The 21,127-nt window shown below is 47.7% G+C and overlaps 1 protein-coding gene across 3 annotated transcripts in view; it reads right to left on the bottom strand.

Moving 5' to 3' along the window:
* The window catches only part of WDTC1 (WD and tetratricopeptide repeats 1), a 41,564-nt gene that overhangs the window by 9,142 nt on the left and 11,295 nt on the right, over positions 1-21,127 (bottom strand). For 2 of the 3 annotated variants that reach the window (XM_026657074.2, XM_026657073.2), the window contains 11 exons: positions 19,430-19,577; positions 15,946-16,029; positions 14,941-14,987; positions 13,789-13,900; positions 12,434-12,621; positions 9,478-9,660; positions 9,053-9,147; positions 7,642-7,757; positions 6,251-6,326; positions 5,571-5,667; positions 4,241-4,414 (listed from right to left, as the gene is read on the bottom strand). In XM_026657074.2, the coding sequence (XP_026512859.1) occupies positions 4,241-4,414; positions 5,571-5,667; positions 6,251-6,326; positions 7,642-7,757; positions 9,053-9,147; positions 9,478-9,660; positions 12,434-12,621; positions 13,789-13,900; positions 14,941-14,987; positions 15,946-16,029; positions 19,430-19,537 (1,280 nt within the window). In that variant the 5' untranslated portion in view covers positions 19,538-19,577. The remainder of the gene's footprint in view (positions 1-4,240; positions 4,415-5,570; positions 5,668-6,250; positions 6,327-7,641; positions 7,758-9,052; positions 9,148-9,477; positions 9,661-12,433; positions 12,622-13,788; positions 13,901-14,940; positions 14,988-15,945; positions 16,030-19,429; positions 19,578-21,127) is intronic. The other variant, XM_026657075.2, reaches the window with a different exon arrangement.

The following is a 21,127-nucleotide window of genomic DNA, read 5'->3' on the forward strand; positions in this document are numbered from 1 at the left end:
CACCAGGCTTTAAGGGATGATCCCAACCCTAGAAATGTCTTTTGCCATCCCTGCTATAACAGCATAGCACTGCCCACAAGAGTCCTATTCAGCCCGGAAATCCAAATCTAGCGAGTCACAAGAAGATTGCGTGGGGTAAAGCAGTCTTCTTTCTACAGAATGGAATTTGAAAGCATGTCGTCTGCCCAGAGGCCTTTTATTTATGGAAATATATTTGCAGACCAGCAGTTCAGCCAGCTGTATCATCACCTGCACCTTCTACTGCAAAGAAAAATCAAAGCACTTTGCAAACATTGGGTTCATTTCAGGCTTTGTGTAAACAATGAAGTTGCACCTGCCTGAATTTAGCCAGTAAGTGTCAACTCATGTGAGGTAGGTGAATACTGGTCCTACGTTACAGCTGGAAGGGTGGGGTAGCGAGAGGTTAAGTGGTTTGTCTGTGAAATTAGTGGCAGAACCAGCATTAACACTTTTATACACCTTCAGAAGCACCAGACCATCAATCCAGCAGTGTGGATGCAAGCTCCCCTGCTCAAATCAGGTCTTTAAGAAACAAATTTTCTATTAGGCAGCTGACATCCAAGAAGAGACTTGACCACAGGCAAAGCTTTAAGTGAAATGGAGACAGAATGTGGCTCTCTTGGTATTTTGAAGAGTTAGTTCTGCTGTTAGCTACTTTGACACACCCAAAAAGGACTTCAGTCTTCACTGTCAAACTGGCAAACAGCCAGACAGATTGGGTATCAAGAATTTGCTATTCTAAAGCAGCAGCTTCCTTCTCCCAGAGTTACAAGATTTGACATCATGTGATCTTAAAAGCTTTATATCTAAAGTGGTTTAATTACGGCCAGTGAAGACTGCTTAGGAAACTTTCCCTGTAAGTGCAAACTGGGACATTTTCAGATTTTAAGTGGCAGAGAACATGTGTGTTTGAAAACCAGCTATTGAGCACGAACAGTAGCTTTAGGGATGAGTGGGGGCAGGGCTGGCTTTAAACCGATTAGGCCGATTCCCCGGAATGGGGCCCTGCGCCTAAGAGGGCCCCGCAATGTCTGGGGCTGCCGGCGGAGCGGGAAAACAAAAGCCGCATCCTGCTTCTCCCCCATCCCTCCAGCGCTTGCGCCGCCATACAGCTGATCAGCGCAAGCCTGGGAGGGAGGGGTGAGGAGGAGGAATGCAGCGTGCTTGGGGAAGAGGCGGAGCTGGGGGCAGGGATTTGGGGAGGGGGCGGGGCTGGGCTGGGATTTGGGGAGGGATCCAATGGGGCAGGGAGGGGCCAGAGCGGAGTTGGGGCGGGGGGGGGAGGGAGACAATTTGCGTCCCGGCGTGGGGCCCCGCACCTGCTAAAGCTGGCCCTGAGTGGGTGGGGGGACAGACCCTCTTTCTGTACCTGCCCATTGTTCATTAAGAGGGAGGCCAAAGTGAGGCCCACAGAGTTCTATAGCTTGGCCTGCAGCTGCCCTCACCTTGAGTATGGAGGACATAGCCCAGGGAGTTAACATGTCCCAGCATGGGCTGAGGAGACAGGCTACAATGCATTGTCTCATGTGAGACCCCAGCCTCCATTTGTGGGATGGTGGTAGCTGCCCTTGGCAGGAGAAAAGGAGCCAATCACCACATCCTTTGTGCTCCTGGCAAGTTACTAATATATCCTTCAGTGAAATTCCAAAAATTACTGTGACACTCTGTGCCTCAAAGTAGCACCTGAGAACCCCCATATTCACGGTCATATGATTAGGATAGATTTTATACAATGCATGCCTTGTGAGGTATCATTTAAAAAGTCTTGATCTGCTAAACCATAATATCCTGTTGGACTGTATGTACTATCATGGTATGTGAAGTTATCAAGTATTGCTATATGTGAAATGTGTGAGATTGGGAGATGCCCACAGCCAGCCTTTCTGTTGCAAGAAAGGAGGGCCAGACAGGCATTGATGGCCCATCAGAGAGAATCCACTCTCCCAGAAGCTTCTCAGAAAATGCATGTAGGCAACGGAAACTGTCTGGCTCCCACATCGCAGCAAGGATCTTTCTAGCAGCTAGAAGAAGGTATAACAAGAGTGAAGCTGTAGCCCACAAAAGCTTATGCTCAAATAAATTTGTTAGTCTCTAAGGTGCCACAAGTACTCCTGTTCTTTTTGCGGATACAGACTAACACGGCTGCTACTCTGAAACCTATAAAAAGAGAGGCAGTGACATCATCACTTGGCATTTTACGCCTCCCCCGCCCAATCTGAACACCTGGGAAATGATCTGGAAGATAAAGACTTTGAACTAGGGAGATTGGTCCCAGGCTGGAAGGGGGGTCCAATCTGTGTATTGAGGAACTGTAAGTGGTTTGTACCATCTGTTAGGGTAAGAGACTGTTTGATTCAAATCTTACTTAGTCAGTTTCAGTTAAAAATAAATTTGCAGTCTAAACTCTATTTCTTAAGTAACCAAATTTGATCTCCATGACAGATTTTAAGTGATTATAAGTAGCAATCTTTCTGGAGTTAATAAATCAGTTTTATATTTTATCTAAAACAAAGTGTTTTTAGTTGAAGTGCTTGGGGAATCTCTGGTGCATGTCCACTTTCCTATGAAGAAATGGCAAACTTATTGAAGAGTTTGTGCTGTCAAAGGGAACCTTGAGCAGTGCAAGACGGTATATTTCTGGGGTGCAAGGCTAGGGAGTGGGGGGAATTGGCTGAAGCCCCTCTATTGATGGGTCCTGAGTGGCTGCGTGATCATTCATGTAATTCAGCTGGGTGTGTCCCTGCCTGTAGATTGCTATACAATTGCAGTGCTTATCAGCGGCTTGTAGCTTGACATTAGCACCATAGTGCGAGACACAGTCCAGGCTGGTGGGTTTGGTGGGTTCAGGCTCCAGGTTGGGGACCTCGTCACAATTACATATTAAAGAAACCTCCTGGAGCGCTAACTGTTCATCTTCTCACCAGAAGAAATATCCTGCTGTTCACCTTCTAGCGCTTAGCACAGGATAGTTTCAGATGTGCCAGACAACACCACTTCTTTAGTAAAGGGAATCATTTTTCCTAACACCTCACTAATGAAGTTTGCCCTGATGCTCAACCTATGTTTTCCCTTTCACAATTCCCTCCCATTGCATCACCCTAGAGTCTTCTCCCTCCTTGACTTTTACATCCTTCTGAGGCTGCTCCCAAACCTTTGATCCTGTCTTTGCAATACCAACCACTGGCCAGCTACCAATGTTCAGATCAAATTGCTGGCAGTTCTTCATCTTGGCAAGAAGGTAGGAGAACTCCTACCAGGAGGGAGTTTCTCACAAACAGCAGTAGATGTAAGAGATCACCGCTATTTTACATATGCTGATAGTAAGTCATTATCCAATGGTCCTACTCTACTCAAGGAGAGAAAGGGAGTGAGCGCACACGCACCTAAAACAGCTTTGCCATATTTTGTGCGAGCAGCTCTGGCTGTTGTCAGAAGGGACGTTAGCTGTTGCAGATGCTAGCAGTACGCATTCAGCAGTGTGCCAGACACAGCCTTCGGTAGTGCCCAAAAATTAACCATAACCCTGCAGTGTTACTGAAAGGATCCCAGGTAGTTTCCAGTATGGCAGGACGTGGCTAGTCCAGGTAGTATGTGAATTAATACACCTCACGTTAGATGTGCTCTGGGTAGATCTGCCAATGGTGGGGATTTGGACTAAGCTAGCAGTGGGAGCAGTTACAACCAACCTGCAGAGGGTCTTAGCTTTCAGGAACGTAACAAGGATTGAACCAGATGAGCAGCATAACCCCTACCTTGTCAAGGGATGAATGTCTACAAATCCTTTCACTGGAACGTTCCCTATACCAGATCACAGAGCTACTGATGCTGCTTGAGACACATGGGTTTTTTATAATGTTATAAAGAAACAGCAAGCTACCTAGAGTGTACCAGTGAGCAATGAAATGCATCTCATGACCAGACACCATCTGTAACCAGTCTCTAACATACACAATTCTGTGATTAACCCATTCTAGGTTTCACAGTATCCTGCAGTAGGTTTTATCCTATTAGATGAGCCCCACTCTGCACAAATGTGGCTAGGAGCCCCGCTGTGAGCAATGAGGCCCATGAGAAAGGAACTCGATGGGGTCATACCCAAGTCTGGAGCCCATAACTTTGTATTCCTTGCAGTACTGATGCCCAAACCCTGTGGTACACTACGTTTGACAGCACACACTCATTTCGTTAGCCTTCCACAAAAGGAGTCCAGCTTACTTACCACTTGCGCTTCATGTAGGCAGCAGCTCTGTTTCCATATAGCATGGCGTTGTTGGGTGCTTTCTGAACTGCTCTGCTGTACAGCTGGATGGCTTGAGTCCACTGCTGGCATGCAAATGCCTCATTGGCTTGCTGCTTAATTTTTTCCAGATATGGAGGCAGCTCAATCTGGGGACTGCAGGGAGAGACAGGTGTGGGGTTACAATCACTATGGTAACATTGAAGAGATTCAACAATTTGGTCTAGTTAAAAGTCTAATAGAAGAATTCCATTACACTGAGAAACAAAGGAACAGAGCCCACCACAGTCACATCAAGGGTTCATCTTGTCCAGTATCTGACAGTGGCCAATACCAGACGCTTCACAAAAGGTACATAGGTACAAGAAAGCACCTGAGCTTAGGGAAGTTTCCTTAGAACCCTTGTCAGCTAGTAGTTGGCTTATGCCCTGGAGCATGAAAACTCCCATCTTTTTTATTTTAACACTAATGTAACAATAGGTGCTTTTGTTATCTGTGTGAAGTGTTTAACTCTTCACTGAATTCTACTAGAATCTCTTTGCTTCAGTGATACCTTGCAGCGGCAAGTTCCACAGGTTGTATTGTGTAAACAATATTTCTTTTAATCAGTTTTAAGTCGGCATTCAGTTACACAATTATTTTTTAAAGAGTCAAATAAGCCAGCTCACATGGCGGCACTAAGTCTCTTGACATTTCAAAGATTTCTGATGAATTAGCACCTTAAGCTAGAGGAACCCCCAAAAAACCAGACATGTTAAACTTCAAGTCTGCCTCTGTTTCCCCAACTATACTTAATAATTAAAAAAAAAAAAAAAAAGAGAGGAGTAGAGTAGATATTGGTAATGGCAAAGAGCCATTCAACCCGGTCACCAGTTCAAATCCAGGCCAAGATGATCAGGACTGAGTCATGACCATCCGAGGGCGGTTCTGGGATTTGTGAACTGAGGCTGCCAAATCATTTCACAGGAAGGAGAGACTGTGCTGTGGAGAAGTAAAGGAGGTCAATTTCCACGTGTGACAGGCCAGTTGTGGATTTATTCAGCAATAATTCACCACAATCATAAAAGGAAAAAAGTTCCTGATGGCCAGGATTTCCCCATCATGCTCTTGGCCTAACCTGGCTCTGGTTTGCAGCCCATTTACCACCAGCAGCTGAGTGAATACCAGAACAGAGCTCCCTGGGTAATCTTTGCGTTAGTAAGCGAAGAAGAATTCCACTTCACACCTCAGTCAGCAGCTTCGGGTCTCACTGGGATCACAGGGCACAGAGCAGAACCAGGGGCACCTCATCCAAACGAATTTGTCACCTCACCTGATATGTGTTCTTCCCTCAGACAATCTGAATCCGTTGCTGTGGAGATGGATGCCGTTTGACACTCCATTGGTTGATGTCTTTCCATTCTGCACTTCTGGGGGGGGGGGGGGGGTTGTAAAAAATATAAATAAATAATTAGAAGAGTAAAATCCAGCTACAGATTACACAGACTCTCCTCTGTGGGCTTGGGATTTCTATTCCACCAACACGAAGTCAGGCTAGCAGGAGCCCAATTCAGACCAGAGGTAAGTAGCTACAACTCCACTGACTTCAGAGAGTCTGGTTCCTACCTCAAAGTATATGGAAGTATAAGCATTTGGCAGGATTGGCTGATCCCCTCGGACATCAACCACAAATACTCTGCAGGATCCATCACAACAGATCTCCCAAGCAAGAGAGCTGAATACACCTAGAGCTTCTCCAATCTTCTCCCGCCTCCCCATTCCCACAGAAAATGGAAGACAAGATGAAGGGCATTCAGTACGGCCTTCAACAGGCTGGGCCCGGGCACGAGCAATGACCCCCCGTATTTTCCTCAGATTAGTAGAGGTTTTAAGTTTATAGAATAGCCTTGCTGCCCTCATTCACTTTTCTAGTTCCCGCTCAGCTCAGATTTCACGCTGGAAAGCAGAATCGCGCTGGCTTCGCTCTCACTTCCCATACAGCACCACACTTACCCCCTGAAGAGTGGCACTTCTTTGGCAGGAGAAAAGTGTACGGCCGCTGTTTGTAAGTCAGGTCAAACAAGTAGACCTACAAGGCAATGGGAGAGAGAGAGAGAGAGAGAGAGAGATACCAAGGACTGAACGCACAGTCAGTGACACCATGGTGATGAGCAGGACAGAACACCACCCAGCCAACCGTTTTGCTTTCTGTCTATTACAGAGTTTGGTAGAATGTTATAGACACACATACAGCAAGGAGACAAAGGGCAGCAGTACCAGCACTGGGACAAGGCAAGAGGTTCAGAAAGAACTATGGTGAGAAATGAGACACTTGTCTTACTAAACTAATGGCAATAAAGCCCCCTTGATACCAAACATACTACATAAGCAAGAATTGACCAGTGACTGAATGGTTAGTAAAGGCAAAAAAGTTCCAGCTACAATGTTAATAGGGTTAAAAAAAGGAGCACACAACATCACACAATCTACAAATTTAACTTCAGCCTATACAAACAGGTTACTGAACCATTTTTGTCCTTGGGTTCATGACCTGATTGTAAACAATTAGCAGCTTAGAATGGGAAACAAGTGGGTCACACTAGACGGAGGGAAAACCATCTATAGGCAAAGGAAGACTCCCTTCTTCTAGAGAAGCCCAGCATTCTGTGCCGCAAAGCCCTTGAGCAAGAGTGCTTCGGCATGAGAACTGCCAGCCCAGATCAGACTCAAGGTCTATCTAGCCCAATACTCTCTCACAAAGTGGCATGATCAGACGCTTCAGAGGAAGGTGCAGAGAATGGCTATGGAATAACCTGCCCACAAGGGAAGTTCCCTCCCTAACCCTTAGAAGTTAGCTCTGCCAGCAGGATTTACTGGTCTCACTGCAATCTAAACCAGCCCTTGATTTGCAGTTGTTGATTTCTACCAGGAAGAGACTCACAATAAGCTTTTACAAAGACCCAAGAATGTCATCTAATGCTTAGAATGAAACTGTCAAACATCCCAGGTGCAAGCCATTGTCTCTATATGAAGAGACAACTCTTCCTCCACTAGAGAACTAGCTAGAGGTGGCAGTATAGGAATTAGTGCAGGTTTCCTAAAGTAACTCATTCCCAGGTCAGTCATGAAACAATTTCTGCAGCTCTTCCAGATAGGCAAATGTCAACTGCAAAACCAGAGTGAAAATGCTACTCAAATTTAACATTACACTGACCTCTGATGTAGGAGGGTAACCATTAGATCCCTGACAACAGCCACTTGAATCAAACTGTATTACAGACACACAAATTGCTCAAGGCATGATAAACGCTGTAGAATAATATCAGGGTGAGTCAAGACATCATGACCCAGCTAATACAGTCTTATGTAAAACCCTTATTCCTGAACTTCAGTTAGCATCCTACCTGTTCCCCTCCCATATTGACCAACAGCTCCGTGCCATCAGGACTGAAGGTGACGTACGTGGCTACTAGAACTCTCAGCCGGTTGTTGTAGTCTGGTAGCTTCACTGGAAGGTGCCCTGCAGAGAAGAAAGAAACTAGCATAGTTTACTTGCTTAACTGGTAGCCCTCAACATCTTCTGCTCCACACTGGCCACCATGTGTTGTGGGAGACTGCTGAAAGAGAGCACATGAATGAAATACAGTCATTCCACTGCTGTATTTAAGAAGTCTTTACATCAGTCTCTGAGGGGCTCTAAGCCAAGGCAGGAAGACTTGCCCTCAAACTTACACGCCATCCTTTCAGGGCCTCTTAAAGAAGCCCTTCTGCATGGCTATGCCCAGGTGTAAAGGAATCAGCCCCTGAAGACTGGTGTTTGCAATCCAGCTAGGATCCAAAGGCAGCTAAACCCTGCTTCAATGAGAATATCCTGAAGCTCCAGCGATTCACTGGAGTCAGCCACTGTCTGATTCATGGAAGACTCCATTTGAACTTCATTATTTTTCAGCTCTCTAATAATGTTTCTGTGTCTTGGCTCATTGGCACAGCAGAATATGGGCTTCTTGAACACATTGTGGATTAATTGCTCAGCCCACACATGGGTTCTCATGCTTCAGATAGACCGGAGAAGCGTTGAATGGCCAACACAGAAGGATTAAGAACATTAAGGGACCCTATGGTGGGACCTTATTACAAATAAGGCTTTCCAGGGGCACAATTCTGATCCTTTTTAATGTATCCGTTTCCCAGTCAGACTTGTAGTATTCACTCTGTTTCAGTGCAGTGGTTCAGACTAATCTATATTAGGGGCTTTGGAAAAAAATACACAGAGTGATTAGTGCTGGTGAAGGGCACAGAAAAAACAGGTGCTCATTTCTCCACAAGACAGGTACTGAGTGAGGCCAAGTTTCCCCTCACATTGGACCACAAATGCTTCCCCCTCTAGAGGAGAGTTTATCGTCTCTGTGGTTTATTTAGTTCTTGACTCTGCAATGAAGCTGATTAAAAGGGGACAGCTGTGATGTAGCAGAGTGGTGACAGCAGCTTGTTCATGTAGGCCAGCCAACATACATCAGTAGACCAAGTTCATTAGCAATCTACATCAGGTGTGAACCGAACCCAGAAATGAGACGGGATCTATAACTATCCAGTCCCTCCCCAGGTTAATTAATGCATCAATATTTTATAGCCTTGCAGGATAGCAGAGCAGGACAGTCCTAGTTTTCATAACATAATAGCCGGTGAGGCTTGGAGGCACATGCACCAGATTGTAAGCTCTCTTGGGCAGTTTTTTGGTGCTGCATCTGATCACTGACCCTGGCTCCTAGGCATTGCCAGATAAAAATAATGGTCATATCAGGACAGTAGTTGTACCTGCCACGTAGTACTGCGCCGCACCATCTGGAAGGGGTTTCTGCCGGTCACAGAACGTGTGGACTCCCGCTGAGGGACTCTGCTTCATGCTTTTTCTAGCCAGAAAGGAAAGTGGTTTTATGATTACAACATTCAACTGCTTGAGTTCAAACTGCCCTCAGATACACTTTCTTACTTGCAAAGAAAGAATGCGTGACAGTTGAGCAATTGCAAACCTGCCCCAAGCCACCACAAGAGTGCTAGGCAGTTCCACTTACCTGTGCGAAAAGGATGCTGGGGGAGCAAAACTTAGTACCATTGCACAGCTGAGAAGGATGATGGCCAGCTCCTCTGGATGCCCCATTCCCACCATGCAAGGCCTCTTTCAGGTCTCGTGTTACTCACTTCCCTGTCGAGAAGGTCCTACGAGTGATGGTGGCCATTACCTGTGGTTGTGGATCATGCGTATGTCATAGAGCCGTACGAAGGGCCCACTCGCTCCCACCGCTAGGTAATTGTTATCCTGGGGGTTGACAGTGAGGCACTTGGCCTCCACCAGCTGCCCACAGTATTCGGTCAGGTCTATCAGGACTTCTGAGCGTTTGCTGTTCTCTCGCAGATCATACTGTCTACAAGGCAGAAGGGAGAGTTAGTTAACCAGTGCCCAGGAAGAACCAACATAGCAATAGAAGGGAGTTTAGCTTGATCACCATGGAAAGCAGAGGAAGAATTCAGATATCGCCATGTTATTACTGCTAAACAGTGACCTAGATTTTACAGAGGACTGGATGGTGTCTGAGGAGGAAAGAGGACACCCTTCCCCTCCAGGTCTGTTACTGCAGAACGATCACACGAATGCTTCTAGTGTCCCAGGTTACTGGGAGCTCCTTGATTTGATGAGCTAAGCCTTGACACCAGGATAACCAACATTTTCTGCTGACAAGTCTGTATTACATGGGAATTTATTTAGCACCAACAAGAACTCTCAGAGTCATGACCTACCACACACCCAGAGTCCAGTATTAAACCTGGAATAAATAAAATCTTGGAGGGTAGTATCTTTAGCTGTTCTAGAGTCTTAATGAGGGTTCTGGAGGAGAATCTCACAGGACATTGCATCTGCCTTCCTCTGCTCCTTCTGATGGAGATAGGTGAGAAAAGAACAGTCCTCATTTTCTGTAACAGGAAATGTCCTCCCCTTTTCCTCTATGTATGAAAGGATACCCTTTATTTCAAGCTGAACCATTCAGATTTTGGAGGGTGGGGGTGGGAGGGAGGGGAGGAGGGTTGAGAGAGAGACTGAGACTAGACCAAGCTCTTTGGGGCAGGAATTTTCTCACTACATATGTGTACAGCTCCTAGCGCAATGGGGCCCTAACCTGTTGGCCTCTAGGCACTACAGTAATATTAAAAATCTAAAATATGGCCTCTCATCCATCCACACAGCTAAAACTCTACCCATTCAGAATGCTGCTGCAAAGATAATTTTCCTAGCCAGTCATATCACCCCTCTCTGCATCCCTCCACTGCCTCCCATTTCTCTAACCCAAAACCAGTAGCGTAGCTAGTGGGGTGCAGGGGAAGCAGCCGCTTCCCCTTACCCCTTTTCCCAAAAGCAGCACCTGCCGGGCCAGCACCAGGGGCAGCACTGCCAGAGGAGCCATGGGGGGGGCGGCAAGCGTGGCCGGAGGAGAGACGGGGCCGGCTCCTCGGCCATCACGCAGCCCCAACATCGCCACAGGCGCAGCCACCTCCTGCGGCAGCTTAGGGCTCGGCGGCCAAGCGCTCCCCGCCCGGAGCCGGGATCGGCCCGCGGCCAGGATCGGCCGGGGACAGGCGGCGGCACAGGACAGCCGGAGGAGCGATGGGGGTGGGGGGGGCCGCGCCCGGCAGGAGGAGCGAGGGCCGGCTCCTCGGCCATTGCGCCCCATGCCGCCCCAACATCGCCGCAGGCGCAGCCACCTCCTGTGGCGGCTCAGGGCTCGGAGACCAAGCGCTCCCCGCCCGGAGCCCGGGCCGGCCGGGGACAGGCGGCGGCGCAGGACAAAACGTGAGCGGCGGGGGTCCGGTGCTTTGCACTGGGGGGTCCCCTCCGGGCGAGGGGCTCCCCGGGGCCGGGCCCGCAGGGCAGGGGCGCAGGCCGCACTGTCTGGACGGGGGGCCCTGGTGCGGCGCAGGAGCCTGGAGCCCCGGGCGGGTGGGGCTGGGCGGCGCAGCCTGGCAGGGGACACCTGCAGAGCAGGCTGGGCAGGAGAGACTCTCCTGGGACCGCGGTGGGACGGGGGTATCCGCACCCCTGGGAAGCCCGCAGGAGTCCTGAGCCGGGCCCCGGGGGGCATGGCCAGAGGAGGAGCACCTTTTTTCTGTTTGCTTCCCCTACACTTAGACCCTGGCTACGCCACTGCCCAAAACATAAGCGAAGGGCATGTCTTCACTGGCAACGTTAAAGCACTGCCGCAGCAGCGCTTTAATGTGGCTTGTGTAGTCACGGCATAGCGCTGGGAGAAAACCACACCACCTCCACAAGGGGCGTAGCTCCCAGCACGGGTGCACTGTCTATACTGGCGCTTTACAGCGCTGAAATGTGCATTGCTCAGGGGGGTGTTTTTTAACCCCCCTGAGTGAGAAAGTTGGAGCGCTGTAAAGTGTCAGTGTAAACAAGCCTAAGTATCTTCACTTTCAAGGTTCTTCGCAATCAATCCCCACCCTACTTCTCTCTCATTCACCATTGAGCTGTCAACACTCACCACTAATTGGCCCACAATACCAGCCTCCATTGCCCAGTTGTTAACTTTTCAAACAAGCAACTTTTGCAGTCTCCCATCCCATGCTGCCCCTCACGTTTGGGAGGAGCTCCCCAGAAACATCCAAGAAGCTACTTCATTAGCCACCCTTCAACTCCCTCCTCAAAACTCTCCTTTGCCATGAGGCCTACCAAAAACTTGACAACCGTTAGGGCAGTGGTCTCAGCACACCAGCCGCCTATCACCAATATTGCCTCATTGCTTCCTTGTACCTCCCACCCCCCACCCCAACCTGTCCATAGCCATCTGTTGTCTGTCTTGTACATAGATTGTAATCTCCATGGGGAAGGACCAACTTTTTGTTCTGAGTACGGCACCTACCACAATGGGGTCCTGGTCAGTGATGAGGGCTCCTAGGTGTTATGGCAAAACAAATAATAAATACAGTCACACGAAGCAGACAGACAATGTCAGTAATAGGCAACCAGCGAACCAAAGTTCCTCTTCATTTATTAACTGAACTGTGCCAACCCAACAGGAAGGGGCAGGGAATTGAGTGAGCTAAGGGTGTCAGTGACCACTCAAGCACAACTACTCTGATAAACGTCTCTCACAGCACCAAGAGCTACTCCCCAGAACGAGCACCAAAGCTTTTTACCGGATTAGCCCATCCTCTGCTGCGCTCCAGAAGGTGTTGGGCCACATAGGGGCCGTGGCAATACGCTTGACCCGGTTGGTGTGGTCACCAAACATGTGGATGGTTTCCTTGACAGTCAAGTCATGAACATGCACCTTGGAGTCTGCAGCTCCTGTGATGAGGATCCGATCCCCTGAATGTGGCAAGAACTGTGGAAGGAAGAACAGAGATTCAAACCTGGAAGAGCTTCAGACATTTCAACTGCCACTTTACAGTCATCCAACCTTAGTCAGTTATAGCCTGGCCACTGCTGCATCTCCCTTTGCAACAAGCTGCTGTAGCTACAGTTACATCCTGAAAGAGCTTGGATCACAACAGGCAACAATGCAATAGAACAGCAGCTCCCGGCTGGGACATCAAAGCTTGTCTGATAGCAGGTCATTCTTATTTGCAACAGGCAAAGCAACTCTTGCCTTCTTGCAGCATTTACAGAGAAGGCAAGACTGGGTCTAGATTGTAGGGCTCTGCATGCAGTCCCAACTCTGGCTACCACTGCTTGTGCTCAGCAGGACACGAGTGACCAGTCTCCAGTTTTCCTTCTGTAAGGAGGGATGGTTTGACAGCAAATTCTTCCTCCATTTAAAGACTTCTGTTACATCTCCCTGTGAAATGTAAGCCACTCCCAACTGCAGCAGAGTAGCGATCAAAGCCACGTGGCCAGCTATCTATGTAAGGTTCTTATATGGTGCCCATTAATGTAATAATGGAGCACCTCTCAATCTTTTTAATCCTCACAGCACCCACACGGAGGTAAGGAAATTCTGTTATCCCCATCTGTAAAATGGAGAAACTGAGGCACACTCGAGACACTAAATGGTTTGCCCAAGGCCCCACAGAATGTCTGTGCTGGAGCAGGGAACTGAACATAGGTCTCCTGAGTCCCAGGCTAGCACCCTAACCACTGGATCATCCTTTCTCTAGGCATGTGGAGTAACCTTCTGTAATTACATAAGTTCCTTGCATATGCTTGCTGTACAAGTCTCCAACAATGTGACATACAATGCAGTTCTCTCTACTGCATTTTTTTTTTCCCCCAACCTGGATTGATAGCCACCACTGCCAGTATTTATATGGATACGTGATCAAGCTCAGAGGACTGCACAGACTGAGATGCAGAATACTACATCCAATATAACTTTTCCTAATACTGGAAGTCTTTAAATTTAGTACTCTTTGGAGTACTTGCTTATAGAAAAATATTCCCCAGTAACATTTAAAAAACAAGTTATTTTCATGCAAATCAAACACCAAGCCCCATCTGGCTGTGCCCTGTTTCCACCTCTCGTTTTCAAACACACACCTGGGGCCCCACTCACCTTGACAGAGAAGATATTCGCAGTATGCCCTGTGTGCATAGAAAGAAGCTTCTTGTGATGCAGGGGATCCCAGACAATGGTATGCTGGTCATCGGAGCCAGAAGCCAGCAAGCTGAAAAAAAACAAGAGAGGAGAGCTATAAGCATTGCTCCATTCCCAGCTGTGATTAGCGGCTCAGTCACTCATCCTGTCATTCACAACTGGTCCTCAAATGTGCCCCACACTAGAATCCATGCCGTGATTCATAAGCATATGTGTGTGTGTGTGTGTGTGTGTGTGTGTGTGTGTGTGTGTGTGTGTGTGTGTGTGTGTGTGTGGGTGTGTGTGTGTGTGTGTGTGTGTGTGTGTGTGTGTGTGTGTGTGTGTGTGTGTGTGTGTGTGTGTGTGTGTGTGTGTGTGTGTGTGTGAGAGAGAGAGCAGGCACAAGTGGCAGAACTGGTCTACTTCAGTGGAAGAAGCATGGAACAGGTGACCAGACGGTGATGCCAACAGATGCCATGACCTTCAGCCTGAAAACTGCTCCTTGGAGCCAAATTCCTCCATGGATTTGGGTGAGGACCAGAGGACAGAATGTAGGCCGTGGTAATTGGCTCAAACACAGTAGAGACGCTCCCTTACACTTATTTCCCAGGTGGATATGGTTTACTTCACTTGTGCTAGTTATTAAACACCAATGCTTTAGTGTATGATACTGCAGAGAAGGAGGTTATTAGATGGAGAGAGGGACTCTTCCACCCTGTACCCCTACACTCTGTTTCCCCACCAGAGAAGCACTCAGACTACAGCATAGGGAAGGCGGGGGGGAAATCCACCACCCCAGTCCCATATAAGGGTACAAATGCCAAAGATCCACTGTGCCACAACCCTAGTTAAGTGGATGGTACTCTAGCTCTCTATGGAAGAGGATCCTTCACTTGCCATCCAGTCCCAGTTTCCTTTACAAACTCACAAGAGGAGCATTTCCAGATGTAGCCAACATAATAAGCCTTGTTTCCAAAATCTGGGATTTATAGTTCAAAACCTTTAGCCTGAGCCCTCATTTACTTCACTGGGAAGAGGAAGTGGCCCCTTATGATGAGATGATCCTCAGCCCACTCATGGGGGAGCTTGAGCTATCAGTTTGTTCATCCCTGAATCGAGACACATACTTACTCTCCTTTCTCATTCCATTCTAGACAGTTGACGCATCCAGAGTGACCCTGAGCAAAGAAGGGAAGAGAATGTTACACAAACTGCAGACTTATCAAGGACTCTTATGAGACAAGGACACAGCAAGCACCCCACACAACTTGTTCTGATATAAACAGCTTTCCATTTCAGACACCCCTACCCACACCTCAGATAGGCACCTCCAGGAAAGAAAGGCATGCTCTAGCTTGTTGGGAAAAATAATAATTTACAACTGGATACAATAGCAGCTCAGCCTTAAAGGCGAATGCAGAGATACTGCTGCACACAAGGAAAGGTGACTTTGTTTCAAAAGCTCTCGGCTAGGCTGAGAATCGTGCGCACAGATCCTTGGGGGATGCAGGGAAGATGCGCTTTCATTACCTCCCTTTGAGAAGCATCTTGCATTTGGGTGAATGTGCAATATACGTCCAGCCTATCTAACAAAGGATTACAAAAGGAATGGCTGAAGTGCCTAATCAGCATTTCGGGAGGTTGGGGGGAGGGGAAATTTAGGGAGGAGAGGAAGATGGAGTTGAAGAGTGGTGTAGGAGGAAAAAACTGAATTTGTACCAATGGGAAGACAAACTCTCAGATTTGTAATCTGTTTCGGGAGCATCAGACTGCAGTGTGACAATTCATTTATTGGTTTCTAAGGCACTTACTGCCGTCACAAATGTCATAGGAAGAAGTCAGGCCATCAGACTTAACTAGGAGAGGTTTGCCTATGTCAAAAACAACTATGACCAGGCTTAGTGCCTGTCCCGGGTACAAGACAGCTGATGTTGCAAGGTGCATTAGTAGAGTCATATACACTAACTGACTACATGGTTCCTGGCTCTAGCACAGTGCTAGAAGTGCCTCACGTTGAGGAGACAAACCAGTGCTCTGAAGAGAGTGTAGAAGTCTATGGAGCTCAGACAGGTGTGTGTTATGCAGTTTAATGTGGAACAGGTAGGTAGTTTAGTTCTTCTTGCATTGCTCACTTACCTGCAACTCTGCTTCTAGGCCCAGGCGTCGGATGAATGGGTCAGTGACATGATAGTGCCGCTCAAAGCTGAGGGCGCCCTTCTCCTATGTGAAGGAAAACCACCACACTTACTACCGCAAGCACAGAACGCTCCCATATCCCGAACACTGAAAACACACACAACCTCCCTCCCAAAATGGGCCATGGCACCTGCCAGATGCCTTTCCTCTGGCAAGGACACAGTTTTCTTATCAGCGTGAAGAACACTCATGCACAGGGTACTTTGTACTCTCCAGTTCAGAAAGAGAGAGAAGCCATCATTTCACCACTATTAGTGATAAAACCCCAAATGCCAGACATAGGTCCGACACCAGAGATAAGAATCAGGGTGACCCAAAGAAAAGGGGAAAAAAAAAAAAAAAAAAAAACGAAACAGGGTTGCTTGTTTTATATTTTTTGCCAAAAAGATACACCCAAGAGTTTGAAGGAGGAGGTCTGATCTTTTGGCAAGAACAGGCTGAAAGCCAGAAGCTTCAAGTCACAGCTGAAGGATAAATGCAAGCACTAGATTAGAACTATTCAGAAAAGCTACCGTGACACATACAACCCTGTTTTGAAGAACCAAGTGTCATTTTACTACAAAATCCACACTTGCATTTTCACTGTTCCAAGGCTATTCTCAGTCTTCCCGAGACCTTTAACTGCTAGACAGGAGATAGTTGGGATATTGAACTGGACAGCCTTCTCTGACACACAGACAGAGGAACAGAACAGAGGCATACAACTGCAGTACCATTAGCACAGGCTGTTCCACAGAGAAGAGAACAGTTACCACAATGCTGTGCCAATACAAATGAAGAGGAGGAAAATGCAGGACAGTTGTTTCTCTGTGTTCCTTAATGAGATCATGGATCGGTTAGTAGGTGGCTTGGATGAAGGGAGGCTAACTGCAGAGGCAGTATATTCCTAGTTACACCATATATGACCCTAACTCTTTATTCATGAAATGCAAAGAGGCTCTATACTATTACGCTTCTTATATAGACCTTGTCACGACAGTATCTGAGCCCCTTCCGGAAATATGTTCAGCAACAAGATCCACATCAGTCATGTATAGTTCTCTCTCCCCCACAAGAATAAATGTGTTTTTAGATAATTTAATAGAATACATGTATTACTGTTTATATTTGCAAAAGTAAGCTCAAGAGTGTGCACCTTGCACTTGGAGCAGAAAGTTGCAGGGTCTGATGGTTAATTCCTGTGGAAGTTCATTCCACACCTCTGGATCGGCCCTGGAGAAAGCTCCACCCCCATGTCCGAATGGGATCTACCCTTGTTGAGCATAGTTCAATTGTGTTTGAAGAGCAGAACTGTGCAGAGGGGTTGCCAACACCAATTCAAAAATACAGCAGAAACCCAGAGGTCCAGGGGCTGCTAAGGCATGATTGAGGGGTGACTGGGCCAAAGTTGAGTGGCATTGTGACCCTGTGCACCAGAGCAAGTTGCCAACCAGTAGCACTACCCTGGTTGAAATTTGGGATAAAAGGTGTTTGTCCCCTACTAAATCAGCACAAGACAGTATTTTATTTAAATAAGGGACATCCCTTAGAATACAGGACTGTTGGCAATCCTACTTGAAGTCCTTGCCTGGAGCTTTAGACAATCTTGTAGGTATCCTGAGGCCAAACCACTGGGCACCTAACACTCTAGTCTAGAGAGTGTGGCACAGCAGCAAGTGTATACTTTAGTGCAGTGGTTTCAAATTACAGGTCCCAACCCAGTACTGGGTCGTGGAATGCAAGGCACTGGGTCGCAGGGGCTCTGGTCAGCACTGCAGATCGGAACGTTAAAAGTCCCGTCAGCGGTGCTGCCCGACTAAGGCAGGCTAGTCCCTACCTGTTCGGACACCGCACTGCGCCCTGGAAGCGGCCAGCAGCAGGTCCGGCTCCTAAGTGAGGGGGGGCATGGGGCTCTGTGCGTTGCTCCCACCCCAAGCATCAGCTCTGCACCCCCATTGGCTGGGAACCGGCCAATGGGACTTGGGGGGGGGGGCGATACCTGCAGGCAAGAACCACATGGAGGTGCTTGCATGCCTCCGCTTAGGAGCCGGACCTGCTACTAGCCGCTTCCAGGGCGCAGCGTGGCCTGCAATGCCAGGACAGGCAGGAAGCCTGCCTTAGCACCCCTGCTGCGCCACTGACTGGGAGCCGCCTGAGCCATTGACTGCTCATGCCCCCTGCCCCTGGCCCCACCCTGACTCCGCCCCCTCCCTGCCCCATTGGATCCCTCCACAAATCTCCGCCCTGGCCCAGCCTCTTCCCCAAGCACTCCACATTCCTCCTCCTCCCCCCTTCCTCCCAGGCTAGCGCGCCACTAAACAGCTGTTTTGCAAGTGCTGGGAGGGAGGGGGGAGAAGCAGGATGCGGCAGCCCACTCAGGGGAGGAGGTGGAGCGGAGGTGGAGGTGAGCTGGGGCGGGTCAGGGAGCTGCCGGTGGGTGCAATTTTTCCCCATGGGTGCTCCAGTCCCAGAGCACCCACAGAGTTGGCACCTATGCCTGAGGTAAGCCTGCACCCCAACACCATGCCCCAATCCCTTGCCCCCCCAAACCCAGAGCCCCCTCCTGCACCCCAAGCCCCTCATCCCTGGCCCCACCCCGCAGCCCTCATCCCCACATCCCAACCCTGAGCCCCTCCCACATCCCCAAAGCCCTCATCCCCAGCTCCATTGGGTCATGAGCAATTTTCTTCAACTGGGTCGGCAGAAAAAAAAAAAAGTTTGAAAGCCACTGCTTTAGTGGCCTACAATATGGCACCAACAATCAGGTTCCACTGCATTCCTCACTGTGGGCACAGGAAATTAAGTCAGAGCATTGGATGTTCTGCCCTCCTGCTCAGTACCTAGCAAGGAGGCAGTGCTGGCATTATTATAATCTTGCATGTTTCATCCCATTCACTCGCAAACATTTATAAATTTAAGACACAAACAATTTAAATACCATCCTACAACTCCAAGACACAATGGCCACGAGTGCCTTAGAAATACAAAGACCAGCACTACACAACAGTTTAGGAAAGAAAAAAGTTGAAGTGTTCAAAGGAAACCGCTCAGGAAGTTAAAGAATAGAATTGTCACAGCTGAAACTTGGACAGGACTCAGAGGTTAACACCTCTAATCTACTAAAGGGATTTTAAATTGATCACAAGTCACCAGAACCTCTTGCGTTTCATCCAAGATTGTAACTCCATCAGTACAGTATCCCCAACACTATGCTTGGGGACTAGTTCAATATCTGCTCTGAAGGAAAGTGCCCTCCTACCTAATCCACAGCACAACTTCCTGCAGCAGTTTCCCAGCCAAGTATAAATTCCGAGAGCTAACAAAAAAATCACAGCAAGATGGGGTGGCGGGTAAGACTATTCCCACAGAAACTGCTCCAGCATGAACAGGACGCTCTTCTTACCCATCCAACCAACCACAAATAAGAGTCTTGGATGACACATACCTTGATCTGCCTGTGGATGAGGTCTCGAGTAATGTTTACTTTTGCCATCTTCTCACAATGAGGCCGACAAAAGAAAGCTATAGGAGGCGCTGCAGTGCATCCAAGCATTCCAACAAAGCGGAGATCCACAGTAGAGACATTTAATTACCTACAAACAGAGAAAGAAAGACTTAACCGGTCATTTAGACGCATGGCTAATTAAGTGTTGTCTCCAACTAATGGCAGCGCTGAGCTCCCTTCACAAAAAGAACTGGTGAGCCTCCACGCAGCTCAGGAATGAGAAGCAGCGACTCAGAAGGGAGATGGCTGACAGTAAGAGGACAGAACAATTGTTTCTAGGGAAGCCCTGTCAGCAGCGGAGACCTTGAAAGTATGGAGGCTGTCAACGATGCAAGTCTTGGGTCCCCCCGACCCCCAACCCAATCAGCGTAATAAGAGTACTTAGACTTTTGGGGCTAGTCTACACTAGAAGCGCTACAGCAGCACACCTGCCCCGATGCAGTGCATGTGGTGAAGACGCTCCATGCTGACGGGAGGGAGCTCTCCCATCGGCATAATAAAACCACCTCTGTGAGAGGCAGTAGCTATGTCGGAGGGACGGCACTTAGGTCAGCGTAACTTACATCACTCGGGAGGTGGCTTATTCACACCCCTGAGCAACAGACATTATACAGACATAAGTGATAGTGTGTACAAGCTCTTTCATATGTATGCTTTCTAGGCTTTTGCTTCTAGCCAGGAGGCTCAATTTTAAAAGGAAAACAAATTGCAACGGAATGCAACCGATTATCACTACATTTGATTATGAACAACAGTAAATTACTAGAAGAGCCTAAGTGTTCCTTTGATATGATAAAGGCTAATTAGTGATCAGACATCACTGCCACCTTGACAGTCCAGATCAGCAAATGGTGACTTTTTGAATGCAAGAAGGGATCTGTTTTGAACAAACTAAACAAGATAATAAAGGTGGTTAATTTTCAGGGAGTAAATTAACATAACTTGCCTAAAGGCTTTGAAATTTGAGTCTCAGCATAGGAATGTGAAATACATTCTTGTGTCTCAATCCTGTTCCCAACAGGAGGTTCAGCTGATGGAGTATAAATAAAACATCAGCTCCCAGTGAGGGTAACCTCATTCAATTACTAAGGATGCTGTACTTGTCACGGTTTCAATATTTCTAAACCCAGCTTTGAAAGTTCAGGTTTTAATATACATTCTATGTTACAGGGTACCAGAACTAAAGGTGACAGTCTCTTTAACAAGAGTTCATGAGTACTAATCTAGCTTGCTCTCCGTATACAACTCCAAATAAGGGCAACATTAAGGATCTTATTTAAACCTGTAAGAATCAGGAAATGTTAAGCAGAGATTGAAATTCAGGCATAACAGGGAATGTTAGAACTCCTAAACGTGAACTTTTTTAGCAGAGTGTAGGAGTCGTTGATCAAATAAATAGGTCTTGGTGAGTGGGGTTGTGAAGAGAAGAAGAAACAAGATGGGATAGCCTGTCACCCCAGAAGCCTGGGAACAATTCCTAGAATAGATCAGGAGAGACAATGAATGTTATTGTCTTATTCTTACCTCTTTGCACACATCTTAAAACAAAATTTAGTAAATTCTGCACATCAAAAGTTCAGGGCTTGAAAGCAGAAGGTGCTGCAGTTCAGGATGAGAAGAGGGGAGTCTGGACAACAT

This window comes from Terrapene carolina, unplaced genomic scaffold (assembly GCF_002925995.2).
Source record: "Terrapene carolina triunguis isolate 2854851 unplaced genomic scaffold, T_m_triunguis-2.0 Scaffold236, whole genome shotgun sequence".
Classification (NCBI taxonomy): domain Eukaryota; kingdom Metazoa; phylum Chordata; order Testudines; family Emydidae; genus Terrapene; species Terrapene triunguis.